Below are 19,155 nucleotides of genomic sequence, written 5' to 3' on the forward strand. Positions count from 1 at the left end.
AACACATGGCGAATTCTTAGAGCTTCGCCAATGAAATTAATTTATTAGAACTATAATTGATCATCGTGTGCATGACAATTTATATTCCTAAATGAATTTAAAGTTAAATTCAATTTTATTTTATTAGGCCTATAATTAATGATTATGTGAATGACAATTTATTTTCTTAAATGAATTTAAAGATAAATTATGTAAGTATCATTAATCATTAAATAGTAATAAAAGAACTGGCAACTAACACATGGCGAATTCATAGAGCTTTGCCAATTAAATTAACTTATTAGAACTATAATTGATCATCGTGTGCATGACAATTTATTTTCCTAAATGAATATAATGTTAAATTCAATTTTAATTTATTAGGACTTTAATTGATTATTATGTGGATGACAATTTATTTTCTTATATGAATTTAATGTTAAATTATGTAAGTATCATAGAACGTAATCATAATCGTAATCATAAATACTAATAAAAAACTGGAAAATAAAACATGGTGATTGTACTTCTTACAGTTTTGCCAATTATATTAATTTATTACAATTATGATTGATCATCGTGTGCATGGTAATTTTATTTTCTTAAATGAATTTAAAGTTAAATTAGGTAAGTATCATAGATCATAATCATCATAATACTGATAGAAGAACTGAAAAATAACACATGGCCATTTCTTAGAGTTTTGCCAATTAAATTAACTTATTAGAACTATAATTGATCATTGTGTGGATGGAAATTTTATTTTCCTAAATGAATTAAAATTTAAATTAGATATTAATTTATTAGGACTATAAGTGATCATTTTTTGTGCATGATAATTTATTTTTCTAAATGAATTTAAAGTTAAATTAGGTAAATATCATAAATCTTATATCTCACACACACACACACACACACACACACACACACACACACACACACACACACACACACACACACACACACACACACACACACACACACACACACACACACACACACATATATATATATATATATACATATATATATATATATATATATATATATATATATATATATATATATATATATATACATATATATATATATATATATACATATATATATATATATATACATATACATATATATATATATATATATATATATATATATATATATATATATATATACACACATATATATATATATATATATATATATATATATATATATATATATACACACATATATATATATATATATATATATATATATATATATATATAATATATATACATATATATATATATATATATATATATATATATATGTATATATATATATATATATATATATATATATATATATATATATATATACATATACATATATATATATATATACATATATATATATATATATATATATATATATATATATATATATATATATATATATATATATATATATATATATATATATATATAAGAACTGGAAAATAACACATGGTGACTTCTTAGAGTTTTGTCAATTAAATTAATTTATTAGAACTATAATTGATCATTATGTGCATGACAATTTATTTTCCTAAATAAATTTAAACTTAAACTAGTTATTAATTTATTAGGACTATAATTAATCATGGTATGCATGTCATTTTATTTTCCTAAATGAATTTAAAATTAAATTAGGTTAGTATCATAAATCATAAAAACAAATAAATATATAATACTAATAAAAGAACCAGAAAATAACACATGGCGACTTCTTAGAGTTTTGTCAATTAAATTAATTTATTAGAACTATAATTTATCATTATGTGCATGGCAAATTACTTTCATAAATAAATTTAAACTTAAATTAGTTATTAATTTGTTCAAGCTATAATTGATCATGGTGTGCATGTCAATTTATTTTCCTTAATAAATTTAAAGTTAAATTAGGTAAGTATCATAAATCATAAAAACAAATTAAAAAAAAAAACTTTAAAACAAAACATGACACAAATTATTAGAGTTTTGCCAAATAAATTAATTTATTAGAACTATGATTGATTATGTGCATTGCAATATGTTTTTCTTAATGAAATCAAAGTTAAATTAAGAAAGTATTTAAATTATATTTTTATATTAATTCTTTATATCTAACTGAGAATCATAAAGTGATTAATTGTTTCAAAAAAAATATTTCATATGTAAGTAAGAAATTATTTTTGAAATATATATTTCTTTAAATTATCATCATAATCATAAATATTAATAAAAAGGAACTTCTTAGAAGCCTTGTAAAATGTATTTATTTCGTAAGCCTATAATTGATTGCGTGGAAATTTATTGATTGACTATAACTATATGTGAGGATTTGACTTTATACTTAGGGAAATAATTAACTCATTAAAACATGTAATATTTGTTAATTGACAATAACTATATGTGATGATCTATTCAAATACTATATTTCTCTTATTTAACCATAAAAATAATATACATGTAAATCTTTATTTTAACTTAGATAATAAATCATCATATAATAAATAAGCTAACTAATTTGACTATTTTTTCAACTAAATCCTCCCTCCTATCTATCATAGTTGAAGACTTTATAAATTTTATTTTATCTCAATTATCAATAATTACTATGAGTATAGATTTTAATATTGTTTTATAATAAATTATTATTCTCTTTGATAATGATAATATCATAACAAATACAAAACTTTAATAATTAAGTTTATATTGTAAATGAATTAATTTTATAATATAATATTATTATTAATATCAATAAATATTTATAGTATCTGTCTTTACATGGAAAGCTATCTAATAATGATTAAAAGATACTCCCACTGTAACATTTCAAATGTCTCATAGTTTGAGGCTTTACTTCTAGTTTTGTATGTGAAACCAATTTACTTCCATGCTTATCTTGCATAAATATGTACATAGACTCATAGAGAAAGGACGATATTGCATAGTCAATCGCTATCATAGCCTTTATTAGATAGATACTTTACTATATCAAGATGAAAACAAAATAAAGGCATGTTTGGTTGGCTCTTTTTTAATGGTATGGAATGGTATCACAACCATTTTAATTTTTGGTTAGGCCTTTTTACATTGGGATGTCATACCCTCTGGATTCTCATCCCATTTTAATCCTCTAGAATCCCATACCCTCCTACCCCCAAGTTTCAAACTCCATTCCAACCCATATTCAAACTCTAATTTCAGAAAAGTTATGAGAGAGAAAAAAATAGCAGCCACCTTCCTCCTCCAACAACAGTGAAAGCTGAACGGACTCCAACTTCACCGGTTGACTTCCTCCCCGGCGACAGCTCTCTTCTCCGGTACGGCTATCATCTCCGGCACTTTGTCAAACAATCATCAGGTTTTTTTTTTCAATTTTCGTCCAATATAATTGTAGATTTATCAATTTTGTTATCTTTTGATTGCTTTGTAAATTGTTATATATGTCGATATATATGTTTTTCTGATTTTTAACAAGATCTCATGGAGATTTCTGTAGATATATGTCGATATATAGGCTTGTTTTTTTTAATTACACGATAATATGTGTGTTCATGAGTTGGTGGAGACAATTGGGTTACGGACGCTAACGAGCATATGGGTTTCGATTGCTGTTGGATATATATGATTGCTAGATTGTTATTTTTCAAGAATAATTTTACTGTATATATGGCATTATAGATAAGATATTGGAAGCAAAATGATAGAATATATATATGGTAATATATAATTTTTTTCTATTTATTAATATGATGATGCATGTATACATTCACAGAAATGATTTCATCTCAATTAGCCATAGTAAGAAGAAGGAAGAAGAGACAAATTGAATTACTACTACTTTTCATGGTTGTTAACAATGTGGTCACAATCATGTACTTGGTGATGTGTATGATGGGTGTAATTGTTTATGAAATTGAACGACCACGTTATAGCAAAAGTGAGAAGAAACACCTTAGACAAAAGCACTTGGATGCACTAATCAAGGATAGTGATATAGTTTGCAAAAGTGAACTTCGTGTGAATAGAAGAACCTTTTATGTCCTTTGTGAGATGGTCAGAGATGTCAGTGGTTTAAATGGCACTCGAAATATGTCTTTGGAGGAAATTGTAGCTATGTTCTTGTACACTTTGGCACATCATTTGAAAAATAGGACAATTAGAAGTCATTTCTTTCGAAGTGGAGAAAGTGTTAGTAGAAACTTCCACCGATGTCTTCTTGCCGTCTTAAAACTACATACTCACTTGCTAAAATAGCCGACACCTATAACAGAAGATTGTGAAGTGGATAGATGGAAATGTTTTAAGGTAATTTCATCTATATTATTTAAAAATCTATCCACTTTGTTTATTGTAAAACTTATCCCTTTTAACTTTTTTTTGTAGAATTGTTTAGGAGCCTTAGATGGCACTCATATTAGTGTTCATGTGCCAAGTGAGGATAGAGCAAGATATCGAACAAGGAAATGTTTTATTTCTATGAATGTGTTAGGTGTATGTAACCCTAATTTGGAGTTCATATATGTTCAACCTGGTTGGGAAGGATTCGCTCATGATGGTCGTGTCCTTCGAGATGCTATTACTAGGCCTAATGGTTTAAAAGTGCCACAAGGTAATCATACTTAGAATTTATATTTTATATTGTGGTATCCAATAAGCAATGTCATGACTTTTTTTTTTTCCATATGTCAAGGTTCCTACTATTTGGTAGATGCAGGATACACGAATTGTGAAGGGTTTTTTGCACCATATAGAGGTCATCGATATCACCTTAAAGAGTGGGGGGACCGACAACCAATTAGTGCGGAAGAGTACTTCAACATGAAACATTCTAAGGCAAAGAATGTTATTGAGAGATGTTTTGGACTATTAAAAGGAAGGTGGGGGTATTCTTAGGACCCCATCCTTCTTTCCAATACGTACTCATAGGCGTATAGTTCAAGCATGTGTACTATTACACAATCTTATTTGAAAACATATGCGAAGAGATTACACAATGTATTGGGATTTCGATAGTGAAGAAGGTGAAAGTGATGATGAGGGCCTAGATGATGAAGTTGAGTTGATTACTCAAATAGCTACTACGGATGCTTGGACTACTTATCAGAATAACTTAGCACAAAATATGTTTAATAATTGGAGACTTAGGCATAGTAGCCAAACATAAATGTTTTGTTTAGTTTATTTGGACTTATGTTTGGGTGTTCCTTTTTATGATGTAATCGAATTTTTTTTTGTAATCTAAAACTTTTTTTTATGGTGTTGAGATATTTTTTATGGTGTAATTGGATTATTTATTTTATCTTGCAAATAAGAAAATAGCCTTATTTGGTAATCTTTTTTTAATACATCATTGTTGTATAGGATGGATGTTGGTCAATTTGTTCAAAGTGGAAGAGGGAAAAACAAGCGATCATGGACTAAATCTGAGGAAGAATGTTTGATTAATGGTTTGTTGGAGATGAGTGCCGATCCTTCATGGAAAGCTGATTGTTTGTGAAAAGAATATGATTGTGAAAGGCAATCTTATGAAGAATTTTGTAAGGTACACAAATACTTTGACTTGTTTAATATTTGTTAGAAATTATAACATATTTTAAATGACGTATCTTTTTTTTATTCAATTCTTGTTTAATTTCAACAACACAGAAATGCTCAAGGATTATGGAAAGTTCCTTTTCCATTTTATGATCAACTGTCAGTTATCTTTGGTGCCGATCGAGCTACTGGAGTGCAATCTGAGACTTTTGTCGAAGCTGTTGACAATCAAGAGAAAGAGACCATTGAACTAGATAAGGGTGGTAGTGATGAAGATGATGAATTTGATGATAATGAGTCCGTCAACCAATCAAAATAATCAACTCCAAGTGAACCTTCTTCAAACAAAGTCAAAAAAGAAAAGGCTCCAAATGAACAAGGAAGGAAAAGGAAGAAGCCGGAGGTTGTGGACTTAACTTCTTCTTTTAACAATATGTCTTCTGGCTTTTCAAATCATATGAATAAGACGAACAAGCATATGTCTTTCATTTTCAAAGAATCAAATCTTTCCTTTTCAAAATTTCTTCAAGAATCTTTCCATGGCACCTAAAAGGAAGATTACCCATTCTTCATAGAAGCAAGAAAAAGGAGAATTGTCAAAGACTCTAGGACTTGAAACACCTATACACTCCATTCCCTCAGCACTTACTACTTTAGAGGTTCCAAAAACATGGTTTGTTAACCACACTGCATTTGATCAGTAGATTTACGTTTATAAGCATCGTTCTTTATCTTTTGTTGATATTATAGACTACACATTCTTTTTGTTTGAAGATTTCAATATTGTTTCATCTTTCATCAAACTACTCCAGCGAAGTTGTTAAGATCTTTTATTGTAAGCACTAAATGAAAAGAGTTAAAACTCTTCAATTCTATGCTCTTAATACTTAAAGCAAATTATTACCCTCCCTCTTTAATTTTGCTGATGAAACTAAATTTGCCCTTTTAACTAAATAAAATAATAAACATACAATAAAATAAAAAAATATATATTTTATCAGCGAAACTTGAATAATTTATCATAGGTCGGTCCAAACATACCCCAGAAATAAAATACGATTTAGCAATATATGACCTAAAAATAATGACACTAAATTTTTCCTTTTAACTAAATAGAACAAATATAGGTTTTCAACCTATTTAAAAATAACATAATTAGTTAAAAGTAACTTGTACTAATTAAGAGTTATCATTTTATGATTACTAAATTAATAAAATTTGCCCAAACTTTTGGGGTGTTACACCTAGAGCATATCAAAACATTTTAGTAGAATCTTCCGATCTCACAACTCGATTCTACCTTCAATCTCCTTATCGATCCTAGGTAGGATCACAATTCTAACAAACTTGATTAAAAGTACAACTAAATGAAAGTACATGCCTAAGTGCTTTTACCGTTTCAAAAAAGCTAAGGACATACAAAGAATGCATGAATGTTCTTATAGGTGCAATGATCATCACATCATTAATAAAGAATATGCATTCGATGCTGTGATGTGCTCATTTTTAGAGCACATTTATCTTCTCATTGTAGTGTCGAGTCTCACGTTTCAGAATAGTTTTTACACACTTTACGCATAATTTTACTTTGTTCTTGTCTCCATGGTGTTTTGAGGTAATTTCAGGTATTTTCGGGGAGTTCAAGGAATTTTACATTGCGTACGAGACTTAGATGCTTTAATCGAACATTAAACATGGTATCGAAGCTTTCCTAAGCATTCAAAGTCTTCCGTAAGGTCCTCGCAAAGCCCGTAAGCCATCTAGAGCTTCAAAGGTACAATTATGCCAAGGAAAGAACCCATTTGGCCGAGCCACAACTCCATTCGGGCGAATAGCTGAAGCTTCGGGGGAACCAAGATACGATTCGGGCGAATGGCTTTTGGAACTCGAGGAAATGTGCCTAGACTTGCTGGAAACCTCGAATGAAGCCCTGTTCGGTCGAATGGGTGCCCATTCGGGAGAATGCACCTTCAATTCGATCGAATGAAAGCCCCAGATTGCGCGATTTCATTTCTTCGCAAACCAAACTCCGAGGGCTTTTAGGGCATTTTACCCCTTTTGTTTCTTAGCTTATAAATACCCCTTATTTCTGTAAAAAGAGGGGGATGCCTAGTTTGAGTGCCTTTGTGCCTCATCTTAGAACATCAACCCCTTTAATGCTTTCTCTAGTTTTTGCCCTAATTTGGATTTGTAGTTCTTCATTCATGGTTTCATCTACTTTCATGTCACTTCATTCATGTAAATTTATTTCTTTAATGCTTTGATGTTTTTATTGCTTTCCTCTACTGCTTTCTTCTATTGCTTCCCTTTAATGCTTTCATTTAATACTTTCTTAGTTTAGATTTAATGCATTCATGTTCTTTAATTCCTTTAATGCTTTTCTTGTTTATTACTTTTACCTCTAGTATGTTAGAATAGTTTCTTTAGGGGTTTTAGGTTAGAGAAACCCTAGGTTTGGTCTTGTCTTCAATGTTTAAGATTAAGGTTGAGATTGATGATGGTTGTTGATAGATATTCGATTTGAATCTTGTCCTGCCACTCCTATAGACATAGAGCAATTATAGATCGTTCTTGTGGGTTATAGGGTCACCAACTTCCTCTCGATATCTAAAGTGTCTTAATTGATTATCATTCGAACTCCCTTGACCTAGCTTATCTTTATTTCTAATAGACCATCCTAAGGTGGACGTAGTCTACTCCCCGCTTGTCTTTCATTGTTGAGTTTCGCTTCTTATTCTTGTTATTAGTTAATTTACCCACCAACCAACCTTCCATATAACCTTCCCACACCAAGTCTTTAGTCTAGCATCCCTTGTCCTTGTGGTTCGACCCCCGACTTACCATTACACTCGTTGTAGTAGTATCAGGGTGATTATAAATATTGTATGTATAGCCAAGGCTTTTAGTATTGACGACGTGCTAGAAACCGGTTATCATGCTGCTAATAGATGAGGTAAAGCATATATAGCTTTCTGAAGGAACAAGACATCCTAATATGGTCCTTTTCGAATATGAACCTAAGTTTTTCACTTGTAATATGAGAAACGGTTAATGTTTTGTAACACCCCGAGATTTTAATAATGAAATTATTATTATTTTAATAGCTTTTAAAGATTTTTCAGTTATATTAAATTATTTCTGAATTAGTTTTAATAAATTTCTTTCATATACGGATTTAAATGTCGACTTATATATATATTTTACTAATGTGTGAGCCCACGAAGTCTCTTAGTTGGGTCTCGCAAGAAAAATAAACCAAGATAAAATAATAATAATAATAATAATAAATAAACAAATAAACCTAATAATAATAATAATAATTTTTTTAAAAAAAAGGAACGGTATATAAAAACCCACGAAACCCTAAACGCTCACAAGACCTAGCCGTCACTTCTCCTTCTTGTTCTTTCTCTTCCTTCCTCCCTCACTCCCGCACCCTTCCCTTCCTGCACAGCAGCCCGGCCGCCCACGAAAACACCACCAAGCAGCACTGGAGCCTCGCCTCACTCCCACGGCAGCCCAGCAGCAGGCGGCTGCAAGCACGCCCAGCAGCAAGCGGCTGAAACACGCCCCAGCAGGCGGCTGCTCCTCTCTGGATCCGTGCAGCCTTCCCCCTCCACCACCGTGTCTTGAGCCACGCCACCACAACAAGAACCACCAACCTCTTGACCCATTTCCTAGTCTCACCCATTGTAAGCCTCTCAAGCTCACTCTAAGTAATTTTCCTAGTATATAATTAGAATTTTACTAAGTTTATGAGTTGGGTGTTAATTTGTATGATTGTCATTGAATCTTATTGTGGGTGAGAATTTGATTGATGATTTGAATGTACTTATGAATTGGGTTTTTGAAATGTGGATGAAAAGTGTTGAATTTTGTGTTATTTTTCATTGAATTCTTTTGTGGTTAAGAGTTTAATTGATGAATTGAACATATTCATAATTTAAGGTTTGAAGTGTGATTAGAAATTATGGGATTTGTGTTGATTGAATATTAGTTTGGTTTAATCCTATCATAGGTAATAGAAATAGTGTTATCTTTGAACATGAAATAATTAGAGTTTGATTTAGAAATGAGATTTCTAGTAGTGTGTGTGGTGTATGCTACTTTGGTGGTGTGGTGATTAATCGAATAGCCTTATAAATTATTTTAAGACTTGGTTGATTATCATTGTGGTAATTAGTAATGATTTTGATTATAGTTGACTATAAAAATGGTCTTGGTTGTTAATTGAGAGTAGTAGTTGCCAATTATTAGTGACTTAATTGTTAGAGTTACTAATACCTCATTGGGTTGTTCTTGAAATCATAAACACATAATTGTAATGAGCCATGAACATAGCGTCAACTGTTAAGAATTATTGAAGTTACTTGTATGATGTCTTGATTTTAGCTCAACCTTGGAGAATATAATAAATGATATTGCTATGCGATAACCTTAAAAAGATTCGTTCTTGTCGTCATATTAGCACTACACTAACATTGTGAGACTTAATTCTGAATCGTCGTTTATTTCAAGATAATGTGAATCGTTATAACTCAAAGTTAGCTGGTGTAATGAAACACTTGACATAATCCTTTTATTCTTTGTCGATGGAAAAACTTGTGTTATTGTCGAATTGACGATTATGCTTGGTGTTGAATGAGATGCGTACGTGTTAGAAGTAATTGAAATCTTGTCGTGAATGGATGATTGTGGTTACTTTGGCTTTTAGCTGGTATGACAAAGTAGTTAAGGGAACTTATTAGTTCTACTCATAACTTATATAGGTGCCCATTTTGTAAGAGGAAAGTAGAGCCTTAGTTGGGTGATTTTGTGTCTTTTGATCGTGCAGTAACGCTACAGGTACATACACGCAGTAACTAACCCTTATATGCAATTTGCTTTAAGACATTATTGTTTATTGTGATAATATACATTGCATTGAAACTATGAGATACTATTGAGTACACTTTACATGAAGAGCTGTCGACTATGAAATCCTTGCGCTTAGAATAGTTTAGAGAATGAGAGTTAATAGAGGGCGAGAACTACCCCTTATTTATTTAAGAATTAGATTATGCCTAATTGGAGTTAGAATGACTCCTTTATAGGTGAATTTCATATTCTATTGAGTGGCTCAGTGGGTTTTGGCGCGCTGCTATCCCAGGGCGCTCATTAATAGTTGAGAGTGGAAGTTATTCCAATCTGATAAGGTACTATATTATGATTAGCTGGCGTGACTTAACTGGATTATGTCCGGTTGTTTTATTAGTCCCCTAGGTGAGGTTCGACGGGACCACCGTAAGGGGGGTATGAGCATGCTTGGGTCATTGGGCGCCAGGAGGCCGATAACGCCCCTTGACCGAGGTGTTACCATGCGGACCTTGCAAACCCCAATATGGTGGCCTCTTCACTGGTTTAGTACCCCAGTGTGTTAGGTTTTTCCCGAAGGTAGGACCCGAGAGGGTCAGCTGGAGGGGGCATGAGCTCATACTTTGCCAATGGGCGCCAGGAGGCCGATAACGCCCTTGGCCGTGTCACTATGCCAGGAAGTAGAGAAAAGATCCACTGATAGAAAACTATTCAGTGATAGAAAGTTTATTCATTGATCGAAAGTTATGTAATGATAGACGGTTCATTCTTTGGTAGAAAGCTTACGCGTTGATAGAACGTTTACTCTTTGGTAGAATATTTACTCATTGATAGAACATATACGTATTATTGATAGAATAGTTTATGCTAGTGAGAAGTGTGCCTAAGTTAAGTTACCTCAAGGGTATTACGGACTATGATCACACTTACCTTAAGATAGACAAGCTCTATAAGGTCATGTGTTAGGTATTCTGTTAATGCCTTGGTCGATTTGAACTATGCGTGTTTTGCAAGAGTTTATGTTTGAAAGGAGGAGCGCGAAGACCTGCATTCTACCTAAGAGCACATGGTTCGAGTTGGAAAGCACGTAATGAAATTAAGAAGTATAAGTGGCCGATAAACGGTTACTATTTGTGCTTGCGTTTTATGAAATCATCTTATGTTGATTTATGATATAATGCTATCTAGTAGTTGGTCTTATAATATTTGATGTTAGTTATTGACGTGTACGTGTTTGTGTTTATGTTTGATTGTTGATGACTTTCTATGATTGTCCTGCTATGACGCATTGGCCTTTGGTCTAATGTCGAGCAGCAGGAGGATTATAGACTGGCGTAGCAGGTATTGGAGCTTCTTTTGCATTGCATTGCATTTGGGGAGAGTGATGAGGGCGAAGCATAACCTGTGTCATGCCGCCATCTTTCGATTATGTAGCTCCTGTTATCTTTTGTAAACTTTGGTAGTATATGTTTTGTTACGAGGCCTTGTTTCCTCCCTCGTATATTTGTATTTCCGCCGCGTAGTTTATAATTCTGAATGGCTTTAAGGAGTTAAGTCCTTTTAAAACGCAAACGTCGACACTGGAACCACGATCCATGTTTGGCATGTTGATTGGAGAGGCCGGCGACGAATCATTCCAACGTGACATAGTTTTGATAGGCCGTTAGTGCCTTTACTTTATTAGCTTCTTAATTAACTTTTGCTTTTCTACAAAGGCGCACAATTTAAGGTAGATGCTGCCAAAATTTCCACTCACCTTTTTTTAGTCAATAATTAAAGTTTATCTAAATTCTTTTCCTTTTTCTTTTATGTAACACCCGAATTTCCTCCCGTCCTTTACGGTTTTGGTTTCGTTAAGGGGTCGGAAATTCTAGGGTGTTACATGTTTTGTTTGAGAGTTAGTTTTTATCTTTCATTAAAAAGGAATTATTAGATTGTTCATCCGAGGATAAACATGTTTAAGTATACGATAGTGATTCACTTGTAATATGAGAAACGGTTAATGTTTTGTTTGAGAGTTAGGTTTTATCTTTCATTAAAAAGGAATTATTAGATTGTTCATCCGAGGATAAGCATGTTTAAGTATACGATAGTGATATCTTCTTGTAATATCTAAGGTTTCAAGAGTTAATGAAAATGTTTGAATCTTACGCATTAAGAGAACTCATAGGCGGGAACTAGGTTGAATCTGAACAACAATTTCTCGTGCTTTGTACATGTTTTTTTGTCTTATTTTACTTTCACATTCAAACACTACAATAAAATTAACTTTTTCGCGACATAGGATTTAGTGACATTAAAAAAAATGTCACTGATTTATATTTTTAGTGTAATAATTGTTGGTTTTGTTAAGTTTAACAATAAAGAGATTTAATGACACTTTATTTACCCTTTAGTGACATATGTAATTGTTAATATAAACTATAGTGACATTTATGAGAAATGTTACCAGATCATATATCAAGAAAACCTTTACTATAATTTTTATCATTCTGCTAAAGAGTCTAATAAATGTCACTAAATTCACTATATACACTATTAGAAATTTAAAATAGTAATATTTAAATTAAATTAATTAAATATATCCTATTAAAAGTGAATGGAAGTTTTAAATGATTGTTTCTTGCTAAACTGGTCAACTTATTTAATATATTTAACCATTAAGAAACCTTTTCCAGACTTGTAAAACCAAATCAACTTACCATTCATACCTAACAGTCTAAATCCTTTCTCTTCCACATTATTATTAATTAATTATATATTGTTATTATTACTTTCTAGTTTAACTTGTTATCATTTCAATAACTAAATCTCACTAATAATTTTTATTTTCATTTCTTCAACTTCTTTCAGGTTCTCAGATCCAAAACATTCTATATTACGTAACTAATTATATGGGCACCAAGAACATTCAAGCCAAGCTGGTGGGTATGTCTTCCCTTTTTTTTTCCCCTAAATTTCCAATATTCTACAATTAGTGAATTACAATATTTTAAATTTTAATATTTTTGACTATATTGCAATCTTAAAACAATTGTCCTGGCTCCTGGGTCATTAATTTCCTTTTTTTGTCATTTATCTTCATCATAGAATTATTAGGTTTTTACTGAAGTAATCACAAGACCAATTACTAATTATTTACCAAGTATATAATGTAATCTTAATAGGAATTTCTGAGCATGTTCAACATGTTTGACCGCATAGCGCCCTAAAAAAATTAGGGGCCATAATATTAAATTACTTAGTAGTTCATATTTAGTTGTTTAAAGATACAAAATTACTAGAAAAATATCATAATTTTTAATATTTCACCAGACCTTTATAAAATTTGTCAATTTTTATTTTGTACCTAGTAGTCTTGTAATTATTTTATTCTTTGATTAGTATTGAAATTCATGCAACCGATGGAGTTGTTACTATGAATATATATATATATACATAAATATATCAAAGAATGATGCAAACATAGATTATTGCTTTTAAAATGTAATAACTATATATATTAAACAATATAATGACTTCATGATTGTATAAATAATTATGGAAAATTCCAGTGATAATCTTATGTTTTTGAATTTTTTACATGGTATACAAATATATTTATGGGCATCGTGGCTGCGAGCTTTCAACATTTTGATTTGGTAGATAAAATGTTAAATTTTTTTATTCAACTAAGTACTCGAAAAGATTTTCAAAACACGTACCCATAAAAATATACTTATTTTATTGAAAATAAGTTGTTATTTTGGCTAATAATTAAAAAGTTGTAAAACGTACCCATAACAATATAATGACTTCATTAATGATTTCCATGTTTATTTTATATTTTATTGAAAAAAATTGTTATTTCGGCTAGTAATTAAAAAGGTAAATTTAAAAAAATATCGACTATTTGTATACAAAATGGAAAAGTTAAAAGATTAGTGTTACTACACGAAAAAAAAAACATATCGTCCATAACATGGAAAAGCCAAAAACTCATTATCACCATAAAAAAGTTCCAATACTTATTTGTTATACTTATTTGATAACGATAATATATTGATTATACGTGTATCTTTTATCATTTATTTTTTTTGAAATTTAGATAATATATTTTTTTAATGTTTAATTAGAAATTAAATTGTTCTCCTTCGATTTTTTTAGGCTTAAAGATTTGATACAATAAACTTATTTTATTAATAATTTTTTTCAAAATCTTTAGTTACAATTTTAAAACGTGCTGGGAAAGCTTGTAATCATTTATTAATTTGTTATGTTAATCCATTTGATAAACCTCTTAGAGGTTAAGGATGTCATTTGTTATATTAATATGTGTTAAAATAAGAGCCAATATTCATATGAATGACGTTAGTTTTAATCATATTATCGAGCATGCTTTATCATGTACATTGGAGGAGGATAGTAAAGATGTGTCGAGTTGTGTTGGATTAAGGTTTGAAACAATCAATGAGATGTTTAACATGAAGCAAAAGAGGCTTCACTAACGGTGGGAACCATGCCTTGAACGAGACAAGGCATGGTATGAAGGTTGCTCACTCGAGGCAACATAAAAAAAAAGTTAGAATGCACCAGAGGATGGTATTCGTTCGAGCATAATATGTGCTCGTTTGAGCACATGTGAAATCAGCCAACAGAAGCTTTCTGAACTATGTGCTTGTTCGAGCACTTTAGTGCCTTGAACGAGCACTTTGCCCAGGATGCTATTTTAGACTGTTTAATGCCCGGTTTAAGGCATTGAAAGGGTGTGTTGTAGGATAATTAATCTAGGAATAATTGTGGGAATTATTTATATGGTTGTTGCTAGGTTTATTGTTGATATTTAATATGCATTAAAAGGGTGTCTCATTGCTAAGATTAATGTATGTTAATTGTAGGCTGTTAATTGTGCTTTATGGTGCATTGAAGTGTGACTTTAAGAATAATACCCGTATTTCTTTATAAAAGGGAGTATCATTCATAAAGCAAAGGGCACCACAAACACACTTTGAGAAAGAGAGTTATTACTTTGACTGAAACTTGAGAGTGTTCATCATTGTTCAAGCATTTTGTGATCTTGAAAGATTGTTCTCAAGATAAGGGGAGGTTTATTACATTGTAATTGTTGAATTTCAATCTAATAAAACTAAATTTGAGGGGGAGGTATCCAAGATACCTCATAGCACTTGTGTTCATTTTTGCACTTGATTTTCATTTTGTTTTTCATTGTTGAACCTCTTTGAGGTTGTCATTTCAATTGATATCAGAGCGGGAGTGCTTCTTGGGCTATTTGGGGTGAGAAAGTGAGGTTAAAAGAACAAGAAAAATACAATGAGTGAAGGGAAGTTCTATATTCAATTGTTTGATGGGAAAATAGATTTTGCCATATGGAAAAGCTTCGTGAAGAATTATTTGGTGCAACAAGGCATCGATGATTCGCTATTGAAAGAGAGACCAAATTATATTGAGGAGGCAAAATGGGCACAAATGAGAAAGAAAGCGGTAAGCACAATCCGGCTTGCCATTGCACCCAAAATCAAGTATCATTACTTGAAAGAGACCGATCCCGGTGAGTTGTTGGAAAAACTACACACGGCGTATGCTTCTAAATCCCTAACAAACAAACTTTGCTTAAGGTGGGAGTTGTATCAACTCATGAAGGATGAGGATATAACAATGCAAAACCACATTAACACATTTAACAACTTGGTGTGCCAATTGTTAAATGTCGATGACAATTGACGGATGAGGAACAAGCTTTACTCCTTTTGGCTTCACTTCCCAAGGACTATAGAACCATAGTCCAAACATTGCTCATAAATAGGGATTCTATCACTCTTGATCAAGCATTGACGGCGTTTAGAGAGAATGATGGGTTCATGGTGAGAAGAGAAGGGGAAGAAAAGAAGAGTGTTGGGGATGGCTTGTTTAGTGAGGGTTCTAATAGGGGAAGAACCAAGAACAAGGGATATCAAGGAAGGGGAAAGTCTCATGAGAGGGGTGACCTTAGTGACAAAGAGTGTTACTATTGTAAAAAGAAGGGGCACATACAAATGATGTGCAAAGAGTTTAAAGAAGACCTTAAGAGGATGAAAAACTTAAGGGATGGGAGAAATGAGGGTGAGAGTAGCGGGAGTGCTGCTCTAGGCTTTGTTAGAGATGATGACTATGATGGGGCTCTATTAGTTGATAGAGAACTGGTTCATAGTAAGGAATGGGTAATAGACTCTGGTTGCTTATTCCACATTTGCTGTGAGAAAGAAAAATTTACTAAGCTTAGTTATGAAAAATTTACTAAGCTTAGTTATGGTGATAATGGCCTTGTTATTTTACCAAATGATGAAAAGGTGAAAGTAGAAGGTATTGGTAAGAATGAAATTGAGACACATGGAGGTGTCAAAATAAGACTTCGTGATGTAAGGTATGTACCTAAGTTTAAGAGGAACCTTTTTTTTATTGGGTAGACTTCAGAGTAAGGGATGCACTTTCAAAGCAAGTGGAGGGGTTTTGAAAGTCATCAGAGGGAGCGTGCTTATGAAGGGTGTAAAGAGTAAGAGTAACTTGTATGAGTTACAAGTTAGTTGTGGTAGCCTAGGCCACAAAAGTGATGATCATGTTGTGTTTGGGTGAAAGAGAGTTACTTTTGAGGATGATAAGAATATTGGACTTGAGGGTGAGATTGTTAAAACAAGTGCCAATATTCATATGAATGACGTTAACTTAATCATATTATCGAGCATGCTTTATCATGTACGTTGGAGGATGTGGTGAAGATGTGTCGAGTTGTGTTGGATCAAGGTTTGGAACGTGAAGGAAATGAGGCTTCACTAAAGGTGGGAACCATGCCTTAAACGAGGCAAGGCATGGTATGAAGGTTGCTCGCTCGAGGCAACATGAAAAAGCACGTCAGAATGCACTAGAGGAGGGTGCTCGTTTGAGCATAATATGTGCCCGTTCGAGCACATGTGAAATCAGCCAACAAAAGCTTTCTAAACTATGTGCTTGTTTGAGCACTTTAGTGCCTTGAACGAGCACTTTGCCTAAGATGTTGTTTTGGACTGTTTAATGCCCGGTTTAAGGCATTGAAAGTGTGTATTGTGGGGCAATTAATCTAGGAATAATGGTGGACGTTATTTCAATGGTTATTGCTAGGTTTATTGTTGATGTTTAATATGCATTAAGAGGGTGTTTCATTGCTAAGATTAACGTATGTTAATTGTAGGGTGTTCATTGTGTTTAAATTGAAGTGTGACTCTAAGAATGATTCTCATATTTTTCTATAAAAGGGAGTATCATTCATAAAGTAAAGGGCACCACAAACACACTGTGAGAGAGAGCTATTACTTTGATTGAAACTTGAAAGCGTTCATCATTGTTCTAGCATTTTGTGATCTTGAGAGATTATTCTCAAGATAAGGGGATGTTTATTACATTGTAATTTGTTGAATTTCAATCTAATAGAACAACATTTGAGGGAGAGATATCCAAGATACCTCATAAACACTTGTGTTCATTTTTGCACTTGATTTTTAGTTTGTTTTTCATTGTTGAACCTCTTTAAGACTTTTATTTCAATATGTATAATTTTGAAATTCCTAGTTTTCAAGTTATAGTATCTTAAGATACATCTACTCTTATAAATTTGCATATGTATAATTTGTTGCTTTATTATTTTTCTGTTTACTTTTTATGTTGAATAAGAAAAAATATTTAAAATATGTGTATGTAATAATTAAAGATCAAATATGTGGATGAATATTTTTAATGAAAGAGTGTATGGATTAGTTGCAATTTGCAAAAAACAAAATATAGCAAATTAATTGAAACAAGTAAAATAAAAAATTTTCAAAAAAAAATTTAACGTAAATGATAATGTATTAGTGAAATCGTTAGTCGCTTTGTTCCCAAGAGATTTTGCAACACCCATTGATTACACAAATATTAAAAATAGTGTAAGTAAAATTAATAGTGAGATAAAATTATATTGAAGATTTTTGAATAAAAATAAAAGAAAATGAAATAATACTAAAAATAGATAAATTTAAAGATATAGTAATATAAAAAGTTGAGAATTTTAAAAAATAAACACCTAAAAATAAGACTTTTTCATTTACAAATATATGCAACTATATGGAATATAAAAGCCTTAGAACAATTTACTAGTTACATCACATTAAACAAACTCAATTTTTAAATTTAAAAAACAAATAACTAAACTTTCTAAATAATGCTTTTTCTTTAACTTCCAATTTCAATTTTTCTTTTTTCTCTTTTCTGACAAAACTACTCATTTTTCTCTCTCAAACTCCATTTGTGGTTTTCAATCTCCATCTTCCTCTCTCAAACTCCATTGTTGTTTATTCTCTATTTATCTTGTTCAACATTTGCAAAACCATCAAAGTTATGTATTTATATTTCATCATTTTTGTTTTTAAAGCTTTAATTTTTATTTTTTTGGGTTGATTGTGTTATATTAGTTGGATTCATATTTTTTGATTTTTTTTTTAAATTAAGCTTCATCAATGTTGTAATTAGTGATGTTGAAGAATAAAATAATGTATACTGTTTGGGGAAATTGATAAAAGCAATTGTGGTTATAACATAATATATTAATAGTTATAACATAATATATTTGGAGTTATAACCATAACATATTTAAAGTTATAATATAATATAGTTGGGGTTATAACAAAATATATAATTGCGGTTATAACGTAATAGATTTGGGTTTATAACAGTATATATTTGTGATATAATACTAAAAAATTGATAATATTATAATACAAGCAAATAT

General features: G+C 31.2%; 1 protein-coding gene across 1 annotated transcript in view; it reads left to right on the forward strand.

Annotated features, from left to right (window-relative positions):
• The first annotated feature begins 13,209 nt into the window (after nucleotides 1–13,209).
• The window catches only part of LOC130814604 (ras-related protein RABF2a-like), a 44,692-nt gene continuing 38,746 nt past the window's right edge, over nucleotides 13,210–19,155 (forward strand). The window contains exon 1 of the mRNA XM_057680726.1: nucleotides 13,210–13,306. Coding sequence (XP_057536709.1) covers nucleotides 13,277–13,306 — 30 coding nt within the window. The 5' untranslated portion in view covers nucleotides 13,210–13,276. The remainder of the gene's footprint in view (nucleotides 13,307–19,155) is intronic.

This window comes from Amaranthus tricolor, chromosome 6, assembly GCF_026212465.1.
Source record: "Amaranthus tricolor cultivar Red isolate AtriRed21 chromosome 6, ASM2621246v1, whole genome shotgun sequence".
Taxonomy (NCBI): Eukaryota; Viridiplantae; Streptophyta; class Magnoliopsida; order Caryophyllales; family Amaranthaceae; genus Amaranthus; species Amaranthus tricolor.